Source organism: Callithrix jacchus, chromosome 16 (assembly GCF_049354715.1).
Source record: "Callithrix jacchus isolate 240 chromosome 16, calJac240_pri, whole genome shotgun sequence".
Classification (NCBI taxonomy): domain Eukaryota; kingdom Metazoa; phylum Chordata; class Mammalia; order Primates; family Cebidae; genus Callithrix; species Callithrix jacchus.
In genome coordinates, this window is record NC_133517.1 from 3,274,454 (window position 1) to 3,296,172 (window position 21,719).

Sequence of the window (21,719 nt, forward strand, 5' to 3'; positions counted from 1 at the left end):
ACAGACTGTAGGAGAAGAGGACAGTTCAGAGCAGTGACACAAGAATCTCAAAAGAAACGCTCAGCTCAACACAGCTATCCTGATGAGAAAGATACGGAGTTAAGCCATCTAAGAAGTGGGTATGTATAGAAATACCCCATTTCGTTAGTCAACTTACTATAGATTTACTTGAAACCTACAATTTATTTTTTTTCTTTTTTAAGAGAGACCACAGCTAATATATTTACATATAGGAGGAATCACATGAAAAGGAGCAAACACAGAATTAATTCTGTAACGTGTTTGGGTTCCATTCCACTCTGCAGTATTCCAGCCAGAGCGCATTTGGCAATGAATTTTTCTCAATAAAGTGCAGAAAACTGCATGCATTAGATGCTAGTTTCGACTCCTTAAATTACATTATGAATTGATATTTTTCAGATTCTTTTTGAAACTATGAAACTTCATATTGTTTGTGGAAGAGGTAATCGTATTTGTTAAGTTAATTCATGTTAAATTGATTTGAATTCATTAATAGTATACAGCAAGGAAGTCTTGATTTGTGACCAACATGGAATATTCTAGAACTCTGACCAACATGGAATATTCTAGAACTCTGACCAACATGGAATATTCTAGAACTCTCAGAAAACTCAGTCTTATTCCTTTGAAATCCCTTAGGACTTCTTTTGTGAAGCTTGTATACTAGCTTGGTACAGTGTTGCTTTAGAAAGTTTCTCCTCACCATTGACTTGGAAGCTTCTGAAAGCGGAAACACTACCTTGTGCATAGATATGTCCAGTAGCTCCTTTCTACTGAATAACGAGTCTGTACATACTTGTGAAACTAAGCCACCAAAATAAACATTGCGATTCACAGCTCCATAGGCGATGCAAGTTTTTCAAGGACCCACGTGTTCTGTTTTTGTCATCCATAGCTGCCTCCTAATTCAGGAGGCAAACTCAAAGTCCATTTTTGGCGTCCATTTCTTCAATTACAGCTGTAAACCTGAACAATATACGCACCCTGTACTCTAGGATTTGGAATTGAGGAGAGGGGATAGTGGTGTTGGATAGGAAGGGTCAAGGCTTTAGAGTCAGGCACGTGGATTCAAATCCTACTTCTACTGCTTCATAACTATGCATGTGACACAAAATTTCCAAATCTCCATTTCCTTGGCTGTAAAAGACCTACTTTACAGGGTGACTGTTTTAACCTGAGGATACCTAAGTACAGCACTGAGTACTGATACAGAAGCCAGCACTTTGCCGCATTCTGTAACACACATTCAGTAACGACTCGGGTTGTCGTAGCGTTCACTGCCTGCCAAACACTCTTTTAAGCATCCAACAAATATTATGCAAGTGCTCACATGAATACTGATGTGAACTCAATCATGGAGTGAGTCATGCAGGACAAGGGGTGATTAATTCTGACTGGGGTCCTTCAACAGGATAGACAGAGGAGGAATCTTGAAGGATAAGCTAGGATTTCGAAAGTATTTAGGGGAGTCCCAGTCTGAAAGAATAACATGAGCAAAGGGAAGTGAGGTGTGTTTGAAGAATGATAAGGCTCATACGTCTAAATGAGTTCATCTCAAATATTCGGGAAGCTGAGGTGGGAGGATTGCCTGCAGCCAAGAGTTTGAGATCAGCCTGGGTCACACAGTGAGACTCCATTTTTTTAAATTAAGAAATTAGCTGGGCATGGGAGCGTACACCAGTAGTCCCTGCTATAGGGAGGCTGAGGCAGGAAAATGCCTTGAGCCCAGAAGTTTGAGGCTGCCGTGAATTATGGTCATGGCACTGTACATCCTGAGAGATAGAGCGAGACTCTGTCTATAGACTTATAAAAAACAAACAAAAACCCCAAACTGGTTGAATGAATGAATGAATGAATGAATGAGTTGGTGTGTTCAATAACTAGGAATGAAGGGCATTCTTCCAGCGTGTTCTAAAAGAAGGTCAAAGCAAAGAGTGAAGCTGTAAATACCAGGGTAAGGAAATGAAGTACATTTTACGTGTTCCTGGAGCTACTCTCTGCAAGGTAATTAGAACACTGATCAGGAGTTGGAGTCTTAGTGAGAACCATTTTTAAATAATCTGAGTGTTGGGAAACATTCACTTGGCTCTTTTATTCGTCATTTCATCTCTTTTCCATTGATTTAGGTGAAGCGTTTTTCCAGTGTGTCATCAGAAGTGGGCACCAGACTCACATATTGGAGGGCAGTCCCCCTTGTTTTATAAGACGGCGATGGGGACTGGGCTTTCTAGTGGTGTCCACAAGCTCAGGCCTATATAACAACACCCATTACTACCTTCTGTCCTTTCTACAGCCGCACCCAGGTCCCTCCACAAACACTCATGTTGCTTGTTTCTGAGATAAAAGGAACTTGTTCTCTAAACACTGAATACTCTGGGTGGGCCCATTGAAGCCCTGCCCAAATGTGGCCTCAGCTGAAGATTGGTTAATTTCATTTTTAGCCTCTGCCAATCTTATCAAACTTGTACTCAAAGGCACACCTTACAATCAGCAGTTCAGTTTGTCATTAATCTGACAATAAAAAGATAAAAAGAGCTCTGATTTGTTTTGTTTTATAACACACACCTTAGTAATCCTTTATGGATGCTTTCTGTTGTGCTTAAATGTGCCACAGTTGTTTAGATCAGAGGAGGTCTAATTCCCTCAACCCACACGCACCAATAACTGATGTTGTAATGTCACTTTTTGTTTTCTCTGTGTGTCTATTTTTCTTGTCCTTATCCTCTCCTCTGTCCTTTCTTTTCTCTGTCTTGGTCACAAATTTGAACCCTCCTTTCAATACCCTATTCAAGGGTCTTTTCTTATAAGCAGTATGTTGAGTTTTGTGTTTTCAGTAAGAATCTGAAATACAGCAACATTCACACTGTCTTGGGTTTTGTCTTTCATTTTTACAATAACCTTCCTACCTGGGCTCCTTACCTCTCTTCTCTCCTACCAAATTGTCTAAAATATGAATCTGATCATTGTTTAAATGACCCACCACACTCTATGGGTGGAAAATAGACTGTGTACTGATTAAGAGCAAGGCTGATTTCTTTTTCTGAATTCTAATCTGCATCCCAGCTGTGCAGTTTAACAGCTGTGTACATCGTGGACATGTTCATAGTTTTCCAAGCTGCAGTATTCTCACCGGAGACACAGGCTAGTTAAACTATCTCACAGAATTATTGGGCAGTTAAATGACACAAAGTGCACGGTGGCACTTCGACTCCTGCCTGGTGCAGAGCAGGCACTGACGTGGGCCTGACATGGGATTCTCCTTATCCAGCTTCCCAGACTCATTCCTGCTCTGCTCCCAGGCAGAAGGCATTGCCTTCTTATTTATTTATGCATTCATGTTTGTTTGACACTACTGGGGATTTTAGTCTTCATATTGTGTGCTTTTCAGAGCTTTCTAAATGTTTTTCTCAATCAGAAATCAAGAACGCAAAGTAAGTTTTGAGATAAAAAAGATCTATTTTCCTGATGAATTTAAGTGGTATTTTTACTTCTGCACTTCTGCTCTAAAGACTTTTTCTAAAACAACATGTGCCACCTTTGCTGTGGAAAAAACCTATTTGTAAATGAAATAATAAAAATATAAAGAATTACATTAAAGTTTATTCTTATGAATCTGATTGATCCGTCCCCTATTTTTTAATTGAGCACTGATAACTTTTATCCTTTACTGCGTTTTGCAAATCTTCTTAAATAACATATAATGTTTTTAGGGGTAAAAACCTATCTTCGATGTATTTTATTTTATTGCATTAATTTATTTTTTATTGGGATAAGAACACTTAATATGAGATCATACCTCTTAACACATTTGTAAGTGTACAATACAGTGTTCTTCATCTGTCCATTGATAGACACTTAGATTGTTTCTATATCATAGCAATTATGAATAATGCTGCAGGTCACAGGGGAGTGCAGACATCTCTTTGATATCGTCATTCCAGTTACTTTGGCTGTATACTCAGAAGTGGGATTGCTAGATTACATGGTAGTTCCATGTTCTTTGAGGAGTCTCCACACTGTTTTCCTCAGTGACTATGCCATTCCACATGTCCACCAACATTGTGTAATCCTCACAGACATTTGCTATCTTTTGTTTTTTGGTAATAGTCATCCTACCAGGTGTGAGGTGCTATGTCACTGTGGTTCTAGAGGACATTATGCTAAGTGAAATTACCCAGTCACGAAAGAAAGATATCACATGGTTCTATTTATACAAGGTATCTAAAATAGTTGGACTCAAAGAGGCAGAGAATAGGATGGTGGTTGCCAGGGGCTAGGAGGAGGGAGAAATGGAGAATTGTTGCTCAATGAGTAACGAGTTTTACTTATGCAAGACAAGTAAGTTCCGGAGATTTGCTGTACAACCTAAGTACCCACAGTTGATATATGGCACTGTACACTTTCAAAGATCTCATATTTAAGTGTCATCATAAAAACAAATAAAAACCAAAACGAATCACATGCACACATGAAAAAACCTAAGGAAATTTTTGGAGGTGGTGGTGTGATTACTCTGCAGTGTCACAGGTGTATACGCCCATGTCCAAACTCATCAAAATGTACACATTAAATATATGTGTTTTTGTATCATTTGTACATCAGTAAAGCTTAAAATGTAGCATTATTGCCTGTAGGTACAAAGTTGTATCTCTTATCTGTCTTCCTAGTGCAGATGTTAGATGTCTTGCTTGCTGGCCAACTGATCTGTTCCGAAAGAATGTGAAGCGCCTACTGGAAGCACCTTCACATCCTGCACCCATCTGCCTGAGCGTAATGCCTGATGTGTGGGCCATACCCATATATACTTGTGAAATCGTTCATATCGTGCTACTCCACAACATCTGGTCTCATGATCAGCCGCTTCCCTATGTGCCCACATGTGGTCTTTTGACTCGGTTATATCTTCATATACTCATTCAGGCTTCTTCAGGATTAAATACCTTGGATTAGACACTGAAGATTTACGGGAGAGAGCTATGAAAACAAAAGGGTCCAATCATTTGCATTGATAGTATCCCTAGCAACACTTGTACATTAAGCCATTTTAACACAGTCCTGCACAGAACCTAGCATGCCGTCAGTATTGATTCACGGTGTTCACAGTGTCTCAGAGGACATGGAGTTATCCAGTAACTAAGCCACTGCTCTTGGTAACTTTTGTTATTGTTCCATATTTCTCCTTTCTTAATTCCCTGACTGCTGTAAGCTCTATAATGTGTCTCTGGTTTATACATTGTTTTACAGGCTCATAGAATGTACTGGTTCTGGTAAGCCGTTTTCTCAGTAAACAATGGAAGACATATTTCAAATAGAATAAAGCAGAATGATTTTGAAAGTTATAATAGTTTCTTCACAAGAAATACCTTTCTTTTTTTTACTTTAGGTGCATACCATATGTGGCATTTCTCCCCATGTTATCCCTCCCCACCCTCCCCACCCACCGCTGTCTCTCCCCTACCCCTGCAACTGCCCCCAGTGTGTGAGCCTCCTCTCCCTGAGTCCACGTGTTCTCATTGTTCAACACCAACTTTTTACATTTGGAAAAAACCCCTGAAAACTTGAAACAGATATCATGCCTAATAAATCAAATCTATCTAAAAATATTTTAACAATACATCGTAATTGTAGATGGAAAGAACTTCATTTCTATTTTCCAAACTAGTTATTGGCTTCTGTTTTTTGAAAACTGCAGCAAACTCTAAGAAACATATCTTAACTCAGTCCAAGATTTCCTTAGATCCTTTCATTATCAACAAGGATGAGCTATTTTGCATCAGGTGTAAAGCTAGATTTTCATCGCTCAGAATATCCTTATCTTACTTTAGTTCTTGCCCTGAATCTATAATAGAGAAAGCAACTTTCCTACCTGGCTACTGCATAGCACGTTGTATTAAATTTGTCACTGCTCTTTCACTGTTTAAAGTGCAATGAGGAATTCATTAGCAAAAGACATACTTTAAGATCTAAACAATATATCAAATATAGGAGTAACACAACATGACATTCCCTTTATGTCATAAGAAACACTTTATCATTTTAGTTGAACTACGTGAAGTAGACGTGACACTCTGGATTATAATTTTATGTGTCATTTAACTTTAATTTCTAATCTCACTCATACTGTTTTCCTTCCGTGATCACACAGAACACCGGTCACAATGCCTTGTTCATGCCAAATGACCAAAGAAGATTTGATGATATTTTAAAATTCTCACACTTTTACTTTTCAGCATTTTATTTGCTTCTTGTTATAAACAGGCAACAAGATAAAATGTATGTGGGTGAAGATACTAGAAATGCGGCAGTTCTGGCAGAAACAGAGTTCTCCCAGGATTTCAGCAAGTTCGCAGCAGAAATTCGGGAAACCATCACAGCACTCAGAGAGCAGGTTTGTTTTCTCCTCAAATAACGTGTCCTTATTGTATGCCTTGGAATAATTAGACACAACTGTCCAGTAACTCTCCACAATTACAGCACAGTATCAGAATAAGAGGAACTTGTATTGTCTTTTTTTTTTTTCTGTTTTTACTTTTGTTTTTTTAAAGATACAGTCTTGTTCTGTTGTCCTGGCTGGAGTGCAGTGGCACAATCCTGGCTCACTTGTAGCCTCTGTCTCTTGGGTTCATTGATTCTCATACCTAAGCATCCTGAGTAGCTGGGATTACAGGCACCAGTCACTACACTCAGCTAATTTTTCTGTTTTTAGTAGAAATGGGGTTTTGCCATGTTGACCAGGCTGGTCTTGAACTCCTGGCCTCAAGTGATTCCCCCACCCTGACCTCCCAAAGTTCTGGGATTATGGATGTGACCCACTGCATCAACAGGAAGTAGTATTGTAATAAGTATTGAGGTAGGAAAGGAGGACTTGGGGAAACTCACACGTCAAACAGGCAGAGGGTCTTATCCTCTCTACCTAGTGCTCAGGGGTCCGACGGGCATGAATTTGGTTGGCAGCAGCTCCGCTCAGTGCTCCCAAGTGCCTCACCAGCAATTTTTTGAATAACTGTGAGCTTGATGCCTGCTTCATATCCACAGATGGAGATCATTTTTAACAGCACGACATATACTTTTCATATCAATTTTTCCTGTAGTGGAGTCAAAGAAGCTTCTTCAGAATTACTATTTTCTCTTTCTGACAAAGTTATAGAAAACATTCCCACACCCTGCTCTAGTTTTGCTTATCTTGTCAGTTGTTCAGGCTCATTCCTTATTTCATTTTCTCAAAAACTTGGGGATGAGTCAACAAGAAGGAAAAACAGTTATATTAGAAGTAGCCATGTTGGTGTTTTTATTAAAAATATGTCCGATTTCTTTCAAGGCATGGTGCCAAGCTCTCTGCTTCTCAGACAGTAATGTCCCTTGAGGTCTATGCTTTTCTTCACAGCCTCAAGTCTTGAAAGCAGAAAGCACTGTATGAGGATGGACTGAGCCCGGGGTCTGCATCAGGAAGTTCTGCCCTCACTATCGGTCTGGCCCAGGCAATGTATTTAGTCATTCAGAACAAGTATCCTCATCTGAACTTCAGGGCTATTGTGAGGATCCAAAGAGATTCTAGAACAGAAGCGCTTTGCGAACTATAAGGCCCTTAAAATATGATTGCTCCTTTCGGATGTAAGTGCATCTAGTCCCAGGTAGAGGGCTGTGATTACCTGCTGCATATACTGCCCTGAGAGGCTCACATTGAGAGGCTAAGCTGCCTTCAGCTGCGGTCCATATCAGTGCCTTCCCTTGACCAGAAATACCCACCATTGAAATCACTTGTCCAATCTGAATCTGAGCAGCAATCTGAAAGACGTGAGGCACTGCCTCTAAGAAGGTTACCCTTAAGATAGATAGATGCAATGGCTGGGGTGCCTGAGAACTTCGGACATGAGAGAGTCCAGAAAATCCTGTTTCCTCCCAATGAGTTAATGTGTGTCAAAGAAGAGAAGTTTCAGCAGTGAAGAAGAGTCCTCAGCACTGGGCTAGAGAAGGTGTGCCCAAACAATTTAAACATCAACTCATATGTCACTCAACAAACTATTTTTCATAAATTTGATTAATGGACTTACAGTCAGTCACAGGTAGAATCCACAAGCAACTTTCAGTTCAATTTCAATTTCATTACATGTCGTTGGTGATGACTGTGTATTTGATATGTGCTGTAGTGATTAAAAACATCCCAGACACCCCAAGACTGCAGTCGTTGCCCCTTTTAGGTGTTTAGTAGCATTCTTAGTACTTATCTCTAAATGTATCAGGATGGACTGTTTTTGCCTGTTTAATTGTCTGTCTCTTTCATTCTATCGTTAATTTTTTAATAGTTGAGACTGTTTCACAGGAGTATCTTCAGAGCCTGATGCATAGTCCATGTTTAAAAATAGCCAGTGTCTTTGTGTTGGAGAATGAAAAGTTAGCTCTAGATCTATCCATGATCTAAGGTGTGTGACAGGCTGGGCAAGGTTGCAAGAGAGAACTAGAAGGTCCTGTGATCCTCACAGAAGTCAGAGACTTCCTCAAGCTATGAGCGGCCTGCAGAGGTGGAAAGAAGTTGCAGCAGTGCCCAGTGCCTCATGCACAGTGACTGACGTGTAGCAAATGCCCGACTGAAAGGGTTTAAATAATAAATAAACACGACATAACACCAGCAATAAGGAATACTGACTGAAGCCAGAAATCAACCCAGGTCATCTAAAGAGGATTGAGAAAAATAAAGAACCCAGGATAGACAGCAATGATAAACTTCAGGCTTCCTGGGTGACTGTCAAATGCAACTCTACTTGTGTGGGGAGCACCCAAAGGTAGATGGGGATGATGAAGACAGGCTTTGTGGGGGCAAAGGGTCTTTTGGGATGTGGCGAGCCCCGAGGATTTGTGAAATTAGCACTTACTACTGACCTGTCACTTACTATACTGAGACATAAATTTTGAGGGCCCACATTGAAAGGTAGGTTGTGACCGCAAGCCTGTTAGCTAGAGGACATTTCTGATTGTGCCGTGTATGCCACTTTGTGGTTTGTTCTATTACTCACCAGTGTGAATGCAGGAAGTTCTGTGAAAAGTTTGCATTTTGCAAAAACCCTTTGTTTTATGAAAAATGAGCGTAGAGATAAAGGGCATGCATATTTCCGGAAACGAAATCAGCGAAGAAATCGATTAAACAGAACCTAGAATGTTTGAGAGTCTGTTTCCCATAATGGGCTTCATCATGAGAGATTACTAATGTTCTCGAGGCTCATCCCTTAGGTATGAGAGGATTCCAAACTTCGGCCAAAGATTTCTAACCTTCACTTCCCAACTCTAGGTGACATTATGTTTATGGGCTACGACACAGGGTCAGTCTTGACGTTTCACACTGTTGAAGTTTTACCTTTGTTAAGTGACTTTGGACTGTCTAGGAATGATACGTTTTGGTCTTGATTTATTAACTGTGATGGCATCGAAGTAACAAAAGTGGTCTGCAAATTTCCATGACATGTTATAGCTCCTGCGTGGGTAGTGGGGTTCAGTAAGTTATATGTGCCCATTTCATTTCATTCTGATTACTGTGGGAATAACTAGAGCCATAATTATACTCTGAACATTTTGTTGTTTAAATTTGAGATTATATCTAGTTTATCTGACTGTGGAGAGGTCATGGATGTGCGTGCGTGCGTGTGTGTGTGTGTGTGTAGCATATATAAGGAACAATGAGATGAGATATAAGAATTTACACTTTTAATTATAATCAAAATGTTAGCGAGGTCTTCAAAGATACCACAAAACTGTCTGTATGCGTGTACTCAAGATGCTACAAATAGGATAGGTTTCACTAAAGGAAGTCAGAGGTTCTCACAAGTGTTGGAGCAGTGAGAACAAAGGTCACAGAAACAGCTACTGGAAGCTGCCGGATTCACAGGAGCTCACCAGGAAGCCACAGCACATCTCAGCCATGTGAGCAGGGTCCCCAAGCCCAGCCCTCCTTTGTGCATCCGCGGACAGCCGCACTTTAGGATAGTAAGGGCGTCTCCTCCCAAATATGTTATCAGTGCCTCTCATTGGTAGACTCAAACCCAAAACCACAAAGGGAAAGAGACCCAGGAAGGATTTTCTGTTTCTGAGATTGGTGGAAAAGGGTATGGACGATGAAAAGTTGCCAGTAGACTAACTAGAGACCACAGTTAAGGAAGATTATTTAGTTCACTGTGACTTGCTAATCAGTTGGGCGCTGGAAAGATGGCACATGACGCCAGAAAAATACTTTGTGGTCACAAAGACGTAATTCTCTTCTGGATGCCACTTAAGTAAAACAACTAAACAAACTAACATAAACAGACATGTGGAGACCACTGTGCTGGTCACTATAATTTGTTAATCTAAAATGAATCATTAGGTCTGGGAAAAAAAGGCATAAATTAGAACTGTTGCAGAAAATCTAGCATCCTCACTTTATTAAACACGTAAAGGTAGGTGGTTGAAAGGAAGGAATAAAAGACACCTCAGAGGCTTTTTTAAAATTAGGAGACAGGTAATGTCATTACTAAATAACAGTTACAGAAAACGAAACCGTGAAGGCTGAAGAGGTTGTGACTTACTTAAGGAACAGAGTGATGCTCTGTGTCTGGAGATTGGCTAATCAGGATTGTCAAAGCAACGTACAAGGTGGCTAGTAAGGAAGAAACCCTCTGGATGAGAAGACCTAATAAGCTCACATTAGATTTTCTTCTGGAGTCTAAGTAATGAGGAAGCTGTCAGGGGAATTTAGGGATGGGAATGTTGCTTTGTATTTGGATTTAAATAATTTAATCTGGTTGCTGCGTGAGAACTGAATAAAGAAAGACAAAAGTGGCCACAGCAGTCTGCATCCTACAGAAGTAAGAGGATGCTGGCTTAGGCTGTGGTGTTGATATTAAGAAAAAAAATGAGTACACTTTTTGTAGAGATAATTGTGAAGTACAATGGTCATAACTTGGTTATTGAGTGTGTTATTGGAACTCCCCTTGATGTGGAACAGCTCCTGCCAACAGTGAGGATCTTATGTGGAAACTCATGAGAGTACTCCTTTGGTGTGGACAGAGGGAGATGCGGTACTCACACAGGTGGGAATTGATGTGGACAGAGGGAGACGTAATATTCACACAGGTGGGAATTGATGTTGACGGGGGAGACGCGGTACTCACACAGGTGGGAATTGATGTGGACAGAGGGAGACGCGGTACTCACACGGGTGGGAATTGATGTGGACAGAGGGAGACGCGGTACTCACACGGGTGGGAATTGGTGTGGACACAGGGAGACGTGGTACTCACACGGGTGGGAATTGGTGTGGACACAGGGATACGCAGTACTCACATGGGTGGGAATTGATGTGGACACAGGGAGACGCGGTACTCACATGGGTGGGAATTGATGTGGACAGAGGGAGACGCGGTACTCACACAGGTGGGAATTGATGTGGACAGAGGGAGACGTGGTACTCACACAGGTGGGAATTGGTGTGGACAGAGGGAGACGAGATATCCACACAGGTGGTAATTGGTGTGGACAGAGGGAGATGCGGTACTCACACAGGTGGGAATTGATGTGGACAGAGGGAGACGTGGTACTCACACAGGTGGGAATTGATGTGGACAGAGGGAGACGCGGTACTCACACAGGTGGGAATTGGTGTGGACAGAGGGAGGAGCGATACCCACACAGGTGGGAATTGATGTGGACACAGGGAGACGCGGTATTCACACAGGTGGGAAGTCCCGTGGTGAGAGTTGGGTAGGATAACTCTCTGGGAGAAAGACTGGGATAGACAGAGAGAATAGACAATAGATGAACAAAAAACCCAAACATACAAAACCACAGGAGATGCAGCTCACATAGTGTTTAGAGGGGAATTTATAGCTGCAAATGCCTATGCTAAAAAAGAAAAAAAATCTCCTGTAATCCCAGCACTTTGGGAGGCCGAGGCAGGTGGATCTGAGGTCAAGAGATCGAGGCCCTCCTGGTCAACATGGTGAAACCCCGTCTCTACTACAAATACAAAAAATTAGCTGGGCATGGTGGTGTGTGCCTGTAATCCCAGCTACTCAGGAGGCTGAGGCAGGAGAATTGCCTGAACCCAGGAGGCGGAGGTTGCAGTGAGCCGAGATCGCACTCCAGCCTGGGTAACAAGAGCGAAACTCCATCTCAAAGAAATATAAGAAAAGCAAACTAAACCAAAAGCAAACAGAAGGAAGGCAATAATAAAAATTAGAGTATCCAGGAATGAATTGAGTAGAGAACAGAAACAATGGCTAAAATAAGCAGAACGTTTTATAAAGTCATACTCTAAAGCTTCCCCTTTATAGAATGACTTTTATAGCATTTATTAAAGTCTCACCAATATTTGAGAGAGCCAGCCACTGCAGAAAATGTTGATGAGACAGCAAGAGGACACGTGCTTTTGTTGGGTCATTGTGAGACTTATCAGGATGCTGTGGGGTTTGAGAGACACAGGCAGGAAATGAGGATGTAGCTGACACCAAATCAAACATCGACCTAGTTCAAGTTTTTCATTTCCCCATGCCCTTTATGTTTATGAGGAAAGTGGTAAGAAAAGCAATGTATACGAAGCAGGTGCTCAGAACACAATGGAATTAAATGTAACAGAAAGAAATTCAGAAAATTAGAAAAACACATAGACGTTATGCAGTCTTAACATATGGGTCAAATGAGAAGTCACAAAGGGAATTGTAACATGCTTTGAGATGAACCAAAATGAAACCAAACACACAACAAGACGTAGCTCACATAGTGTTTAGAGGGGGATTTATCACTGTGAATGCATGAAATAAAAAATCTCAAATCAATAACCTGCTCTTACACCTTAAGAAATGCGAGAAAAGCAAACTAAACCAAAAGCAAACAGCAGGAAGCAAATAATTAAGATCAGAGGATACAGGAATGAGTGAAGCAGAGAACAGAAACAGTAGATAAAATCGGCCTGACCAAAAGTTGGCTCTTTGAAAAGATCAACGAAGTTAACAGAACGTTAGCTAGATTGACCCCTCAGAAAAGAAGTCTAAAGTTAGGAATGAAGGAGGGAATAACACTACTGACATAATGGAAATAAAAAGATTTTAAGGGGTGATATGGTTTGGTTGTGTCCCCACCTGTAGGGAATCCATGAGCTCCACACATTGGGTGCCAGAATGTAGGGAACCTGCCCTACATCACCCATGGATACCTCATGTTCAGCACTGACAAAGGAATGAGAAAAAAACAGATTAAGAGAGATAGTGGAACCAGGGGGCCATCACTCATTACTTTGGAGGAGACAGTGAAGGCCCCGAGCTCTGATCATCCACACTATTTATTGATTCCAATCACTTTGATCTATAGGGTAGGGGTGGAGTGATGTTGGAGTGAATTGGTGAGCTGGAACTGATGTGTCATCCTAAGGATTGATAACAGTGGCAGTTTGGGAGTTTCACGAAACAAGAACATGTGGTTATCTTTAGCTTATTATCTATTTGCAGTTGGTGGAACTTGGGTGTTACAAGGAGGCTACAAATCTGGCTACATCATACTGCTATGAAGGGAGTTGATGTCCTTGAGCACAATGTTTATGGTAACAGAGCCTAGGTCACCCTGCACCAGAACATGAGGCATGGAGAGGCCTCCTGTGACCTTCCACAGCTTGTTGTTCCTTGTTTATGTGTTACACATAACCAGTTTATGTAGGCATCTGTAAGTCCTTTCTCCTTTGCTGCTTTTTCCAACCCCCACCCAAATCTCAACTTGAATTGTATCTCCCAGAATTCCCATGTATTATGGGAGGGACCCGGGGGAAGGTAATTAAGTTATGGTGGCCGTTCTTCCCACGCTATTCTTGTGAGAGTAAACAAGTCTCACGAGATCTGTTGGTTTCTCAGGGCTTTCCACTTTTGCTTCTTCCTCGTTTTCTCCTGCTGTTGACATGTAAGAAGTGCCTTTCACCTCCCGTCATGACTCTGAGGCCTCCCCAGCTCTGTGAAACTGTAAGTCCCCAGAGGTGACTTGGGTGCAATTAAAGATGTTGTTTTGCCAGGCTCAGTGACTCATGCCTATAATCCCAGCAATTTGGGAGGCTGAGATGGGGGGATAACTTGAAGCCAGGAGTTTGAGACCAGCCTGACCAACATAGTGAAACTCCATCTCTACTAAAAATATAAAAATTAGCTGGGTGTGGTGGCGTGGGCCTGTAATCCAGCTGCTCAAGTAGCTGAGAAACAAGAATCTGTTGAATCTGGGAGGCAGTGAGCTGAGATCATGCCACTACACTCCAACCTGGGCAACAGAGCGATATTCCATCTCATAAAAAAGAAAAAAAAAGGCTAGGCACTGTGGCTCATGCCTGTTATCCCAGCACTTTGGAAGGCCGAGGTGGGTGGATCATGAGGTCAGGAGATTGAGACCATCTGGCTAACATGATGAAACCATGTCTCTAGGAAAAAAAAAATACAAAAAATTAGCTGGGCATGGTGGCACATGCCTGTAATTGCAGCTACTTGGGAGGCTGAGGCAGGAGAATTGCCTGAACCTGGGGGGCGCAGGTTGTGGTGAGCCGGGATTGTGTGCTGCACTCCAGCATGGGTGACAGAACAAGACTCCGTCTCAAAACAAACAAATAAACAACAACAAAAAGACATCCATTTTATAAGAGAATTGAAGCCACAGAGCATAAAAGTTTGGACAATTTGCACCCTGACTATGTGATAGAAAGAAAAACCCATTTCTGGGGAGACATTCATGCCAGCTGCAGAAATTCGCTTACGTAGCAGGGAATCTAATGTCAATCCCAGCACCATGGGGAAAATATCTCCAGGCCATGCCAGAGACCTGCATGGCAGCCCCTTCCATCACAGGGCTGGGAGACCAGGAGGAAAAAGAGGTTTTATGGGCGGGTCCCAGTGTCTCTGTGCTGTGTGCAGCCTAGGGACTTGGTCCTCTGTGTCCCAGCCTCTTCAGCCATGGCTAAAAGGGGCCAACGTACAGCTCAGGCTGTGGCTTCAGAAGGTGGAAGCCCCAAGCCTTGGCAATTTCTACGGGGTGTTGAGCCTCTGGAGACACAGAAGTCAAGAATTGAAGTTTAGGAACCTCTGCCTAGATTTCAGATGTATGGAAACATCTGGATGTCCAGGCAAAAGTTTGCTTCAGGGGCGAGGCCCTCGTAGAGGACCTCAGCTAAGGCAGTATGGAAGGAAATGTGGGATCAGAACCCCCCCACAGAGTCTGTACTGGGGCACTGCTTAGTGGAGCTTTGAAAAGAGGGCCACCATCCTCCAGACCCCAAAATGATAGATCCATGGACCGCCTGCACTGTGTGCCTGGAAAAGCTGCAGACACTCTACGTCAGCCTGTGAAAGCAGCTGGGAGGGAGGGTGTACCCTGCAAAGCCACAGGGGCAGAGCTGCCCAAGGCTGTGGGAACCCACCCCTTGCATCACATAACCTTGATGTGAGACCTGGAGTCAAAGGAGATCATGTTGGAGCTTTAAAATTTGACGACCCCACTGGATTTCAGACTTGTATTGGCCCTGTAACTCCTTTGTTTTGGCCGATTTCTCCCATTTGGAATGGCTGTGTTTACCAAATCCCTGTACCCTCATTGTATCTAGGAAGTAACTAGATTGCTTTTGATTTTCCAAACTCAGGCAGAAGGACTTGCCTTATCTCAGATGAGACTTTGGACTACGGACCTTTGGGTTAATCCTGAAATGAGTTAAGACTTCATGGGAATGTTGGGAAGGCATGATTGGTTTTGAAATGTGAGCACATAAGATTTGGAGGGGCCATGGGCAGAATGATATGGTTTGGATGTGTCCCCACCAACATTTCTAGTTGAATTGTACCTCCCAGAATTCCCACATGTTGTGGCAGGGACCTAGGGGGAGGGAACTGAATCATGGGGGCTGGTGTTTCCCGTGCTATTCCAGTGGTAGTGAATAAGTCTCACAAGGTTTGATGGGTTTGTTAGGTTTCCACTTTTGCTTCTTCTTCATTTTCTCTTGCCACCACCATGTAAGAAGTGCCTTTCACCTCCTACCATGATTTTGAGGCCTCCCTAGCCATTTAGAACTGTAAGTCCAATTAAACCTCTTTTTCTTCCCAGTCTCAGGTATGTTTTTATCAGTAGCATGAAAATGGCCTAATATAAGGGGACGCCATAAACTACTGTATTCAAACAAGCCAGATAACTTAGATGAAATGGATATATTCTTACAAAGACACAAACTTCTAAAACTGATTTATGAAGGAAAAGAAAGCAATAATAGACATACCATTAAAGGTTGAATTGGTAACTTAAATTATAAAGGAACACTCAGACCCAAATGGCTTCATTGATGAATTCTACGAAACATTTAAAGCATTACCATCAGTGTTTTACAAAATCTTCCAAAAAATACAGGAGGAGGACGCACTTTCCAACTCCTTTTATGAGGCCAGTGTTAACACAGATACCAAAACTGGACACAAATATCCCATGGAAACTACACACAAATACTTATTTTGAATATAGAAGTGAAACTCCTCAGTAAAATACTAACAAGCTGAATCCAACAACATATATAAACAGTTATATACTATGGCCAAGTGGGATTTATTCCAGGAATACAAGGTCAGTTTAACATCTGAAAATCAATTAATGTAATATATCAAGGTAGTGAAAGGCAAAACACATGATTATCTGAATTATTCAGGAAAAGCTTTGGGAAAAATTCAATACCTTTTCATTATAAAAACAAGCTAGACGTAGATGATAACTTTCTCAACTTGATACAGGACATCAGAAAAATGCAGAGCTAAAATCATATTTAATGATGAGACTCTAAATGCTTTCCCCCTGAGATCAGGATCCAGACAAAGATGTCTGTTCTTACTACTCATATTTAACATTGCACTGTAGGTTTTATACATGGCAACTGGGCAAGAAGATTAAATAAAATACATCAAAATTAGAAAAGAAAAAGTAAAATTATCTCTAGTTGTAGTTTACATGGTCTTTTATATAGAAAATTTCTAAGCAATCCATTAATTAACAGTTTATTTAAATATAATTCTAATAGTTTATTAGAAAAAATAAACATGTCTCTCACTGTTATAGGATATAGATAAATATACATGAATTAATAATACTGCTACGTACTTGATATAAACCATTTAAAAGTGAAATTAATTTACAATTCGTATGTTGAAGCCCTAACTCTGAGTACCAAAGGATATAACTGTATTTGAATATAGGGCCTTTAAAGAGACTCGGTTTCATTCTCCTACAGGTACCTAGCCAATTATCCCAGCACCATTTGTTGAAAAGGGTGTCTTTTCCCCACTTTATGTTTTCTTTTGCTTTATCAAAGATCCATTGGCTGTAAGTATTCGGGTTTAATTCTGGGTTCTCTATTCTGTTCCATTGGTGTATGTGCCTATTTTTATACCAGTACCATGCTGTTTTGGTGACTATAGCCTTATAATATAGTTTGAAATCAGGTAGTGTGATCCCTCCAGATTTGTTCTTTCTGCTTAGGCTTGCTTTGACGATGCTAAAGATTTGTCAAATGCCTTTTCTATGTCTATTGAGATAATCATACGATTTTTTTGTTTTAATTCTGTTTATGTGGTGAATCACATTTATTGACTTGCATATGTTAAACCATCCCTGCATCCCTGGTATGAAATCCACTTGATGATGGTGGATCATCTTTTGATATGTTGTTGGATTCAGTTAGCTAGTTATTTTGTTAAGGATTTTAGCATCTATGTTCATCAAGAATATTGATCTGTTGTTTTTTTGTGTGTGTTTGTGCCTTTTTCTGGCTTGGTATTAAGGTGATGCTGGCTTTGTAGAATGAATTAGGGAAGGTTCATTCTTTTTCTATGTTGTGGAATAGTGTCACAAGGATTGGTACCAATCCTTCTTTGAATGTTTGGAAGAATTTTGCTGCAAATCTGCCTGGTCCCGAACTTTTTCTGTTGTTGGTAATTTTTAAATTATCATTTTAATCTCACTGCTTGTTATTGGTCTGTTCAGGGTATCTAATCCTTCCTGATTTAATCTAGGAGGTTTGTATTTTTCTAGGAATTTATCCATCTCTTCTAGGTTTTCTAGTTTGGGTTGGCTTTCTGGTTCCTTCTCATTTGGGTAGGCTCTGTCAGAGGGAAGGTCTAGGGCTCAAGGCTGTCATTCAGATTCTTTTGCTCCATGAGGTGCTCCCTTGCTATAACACTCACCCCCTTTTCCTGTGGTTGTGGCTTTCTGTGAGCTGAACTGCAGTGACTGTTGTCTCTCTTCTGGGCCTAGGCACCCAGTGCATCTACCCAGCTCCTGGCTGGTGCTGGCAGCTTCTGCACAGAGTCCTGTGGTGTGAATCATCTATTGGTCTCTCAGGCATGGATGCCAGCACCTGTTCTGGTGGGAGTAGCAGAGGGGATAGAGGACTCCATGAGGCTCCTTAGCTTTGGTGATTTAATGCTCTATTTTTGCGCTGGTTGACCTCCTACTGGAGGTGGTGCTTTCCAGAAAGCATGAGCTGTAGTAGTATAGGCAGGGACCAGCGGTGGATGGGGCCCTTTGACTCCCAGGATTGTATGGCATTTTCTGCTACCAGGGTGGCCGGGAGGGACCATTAAGTGGGGGCTGAGCTGGGACTGTGTGAGCTCAGACTCTCCTTGGGTGGTGGGTCTTGCTGCAGCTGCTGTGGGGGATGGGGGTGAGATTCCCAGGTCACTGGAGTTGTGTACCTACTAGGATTACGGCTGCCTCTGCTGAGTCACAAAGGTTGTCAGGGAAATAGGGAAAATCCGGCAGTCACAGTCCTCACCCAGCTCCTAAACAAACCAAAGGGTCAGTCTCACTCCCACCGTGCCATCTGCAACAGCAGGTGGAGGACAGGCTTGAAAACTTGCCTGAGGCTTTCAGGCTTTCTGCCTCCCAGCTGTAAAAGAAAAGGGCTGTGGTTGTTCCCCTGCCTGTGAAGTCTGCAAGCTGGATTTGCACCGTCCCAGAGTTCTGGCTGGGAGGCTTCTCACCCCACTGAAATTGTTACAAAGTTCAGCTAGGGAAGTCCTTCTCCCCAGTGAGGTTTTACCCCCTGCTTCTCTGGCCTCTGTCCTGATGGACCTCTCTGGTGTAAGGCAGCAATGGACAGTTTGGGGATTCATTGAGCTCCCAGGGCCTCCCTGCTGCCTCCATCTTCCTTGTATTTCACTTGGCTTTGCTCTCTAACTTGACTCAGCTCCAGGTAAAGATGGAAACGTCTCCCACAAACAGACCTTCAGCTTCTCCAGTGGGGGGTGTGTGACTGTGAAAGGAGGGTCTCCATTTCCCACTTCTCCATCTGGGGCACTCACAGTATCTGGGGTGTCCCCTGGGTCCTGCAGGCGCACTGTACTTCCTTCAGAGGGTCTGTGAGTCCTCTTGGGATGGATTGCTGGTTCTTGCGGTTGATCTGGAGCTGAAATTCACAATGAAAGCCCCTGCGATGCTGCTGTATCCAGAGCTGCCGTCTAGTCCTGCCTGCTATCTGTTGTGATCTGCTGGAAGTCCTTATCCACTGCAGTGTGAAAGCAAGTAACTTGTTTGATTTCTCAGGTTCACAGATTGAGAGGAATTTTCTCTCAGGATCGATCATACCTCTAGTCTTACACATAATTGGTTTAGATGATATATATATATATTTTTTTTTTTGAGACGGAGTTTCACTCTTGTTACCCAGGCTGGAGTGCAATGGCGCGATCTCGGCTCACCGCAACCTCCGCCTCCTGGGTTCAGGCAATTCTCTTGCCTCAGCTTCCCGAGTAGCAGGGACCACAGGCACGCACCACCGTGCCCAGCTAATTTTTTGTATTTTTAGTAGAGAAGGGGTTTCACCAGGTTGACCAGGATGGTCTCGATCTCCTGACCTCGTGATCCGCCCGCCTCGGCCTCCCAAAGTGCTGGGATTACAGGCTTGAGCCTCCGCGCCCGGCCTAGATGATATTTTAATGAGATTTGGGACTTGGAATGGATTAAGACTTCGGGGCGATTGGGATGGGGTGAATTGATTATTTTGCACTTGAGAAAGACGTGACTTTTAGGGATTCAAAGGGTGGAGTGTTATGGACTAAATTGTGTCTATTCCTCAAGTTTTCCTGTTGAGTTCTAATCCCCAGTACTGCATAATGTGGAATGTTGTTGATAACCATCTACAAGCCAAGAGAAAGGTCTCAGAAAAAATCAGCCCTGCTGGCACCTTGATTCTGGACTTTCAGCCTCTGGAAATGTGAGAAAATACATTTCGGTTGTTTAGGCTTCCAAATCTGTGATGTTTTGTTATGGCAGCCCTACAAACTAAGACGCCATTTTTGCAGAAATGAAACAGCCTGTTGAAAATTCATATGGAATTGCAATAGATCCTGAATAGCCACTTTTAAAAAATATTGCCTTGTAGTTCCTCTATTTTCTGTTAGTTTTTATTCTCCGTTTTCTCTTTGCATGTTAGTTCGGGAAGTGACTATTGCCGTATCTTCTGGTCAACAGATTTTTTTCCCCTGCCACCTTGAGTGTGCTAGTTAATTTTATGTGTTAAATTCTGGATCATGGGATGCCCAGCTCTCTGGTTAAACAGTATTTCTGGATGTGTCTGTGAGAGTGTTTCTGAAGAGATTAGCATTAGGACTGGTGGACTGAGAACAGCAGGTGCCCTTCTCAGTGTAGGAGGCATCCTTCAATGTGTTCAGGGTTTGACTGGAGCAAAAAAGTGGAGGAAGCCTCCAGCAACTTCTTAAAATTACCATTTAAGTGTTTGTATTAGTCAGAGTTCTCCAGAGAACTAGAACTAGTGGGAAACGTCTTCCTGTCTGTCTGTCTGTCTGCCTGTCTGTCGTCCGTCTGGCTGTGTGATGGATGTATTAAAAGCATTGACTCACACAGTTATGGAGGCTACACAGTCTGAAATCTTGACCTGACAGGCTGAAGGCCCAGGACAGCTGATGGTGCAGATGAAGTCGAAGGCTGGATCAGTCAGTCTTGCTCAGGGAGGCTGCTATTTGTGTTCTATTCAGGTCTTCAGCTGATGGGAGGAGGCCTACCCACATGATGGAGGGCAATCTGCTTTACCCAGAGTTCACTAGTTTCAATGTTAATCTCATCCAAACCACTCTCTAGGCTGACTCATAAAACTAACCATCAAGGTGTTCCCACCAGTATGGCGCAGGGCTCAGTCAGTCTGTTCCAGGTCACCAGACCTTGACTGCTGCCTCTCTCGTTATCCTCCTGTCTCTTCAGATTTCACCTTAGTGGTTTGCCCTGCAACCTTAGCTCACTGAGAAATTTGTTCATTTTCAGTGTGTCCAGTTTTCTTGGCATGAGGTTGGGAGTGACGACTTATAAACTTGCTACATGCTGGAGCTAACGCTGGAGTTTTTTTCTGTTTTACTCACCGTATTTCTGAACACAGAGAGATTTCTTCATCAATTTAAAACAGAGGAAGCAGAAGCTGGCTCTTCAGGTTTAGGGCTATGCTCTTGCATAAAGCATCTGGAGATGCATCTTCAGTACACTGAGAAAAAGTACTGAACTTCCCAAGATTGAGTCTTGGCGGGGCCTTGACTTTCTAGTTCAAGCTTATGTAGTTCGGATTTTGCAGTACTTTCCATTACCCCCTTTTATTTTCCATACAAAAGATTTTCAGCAACATGAGTTGGTCAACAAGAAACCTCTTCCAACTTTCCCGTAACTGCTTCCATACA

The 21,719-nt window shown here is 42.3% G+C and overlaps 1 protein-coding gene across 2 annotated transcripts in view; it reads left to right on the forward strand.

Moving 5' to 3' along the window:
* Nucleotides 1–21,719, forward strand: part of PXDNL (peroxidasin like) — a 513,916-nt gene that overhangs the window by 485,745 nt on the left and 6,452 nt on the right. For both annotated transcript variants that reach the window (XM_035277673.3, XM_002758891.6), the window contains exons 20-21: nucleotides 5–119; nucleotides 6,280–6,409. In XM_035277673.3, the coding sequence (XP_035133564.3) occupies nucleotides 5–119; nucleotides 6,280–6,409 (245 nt within the window). The remainder of the gene's footprint in view (nucleotides 1–4; nucleotides 120–6,279; nucleotides 6,410–21,719) is intronic.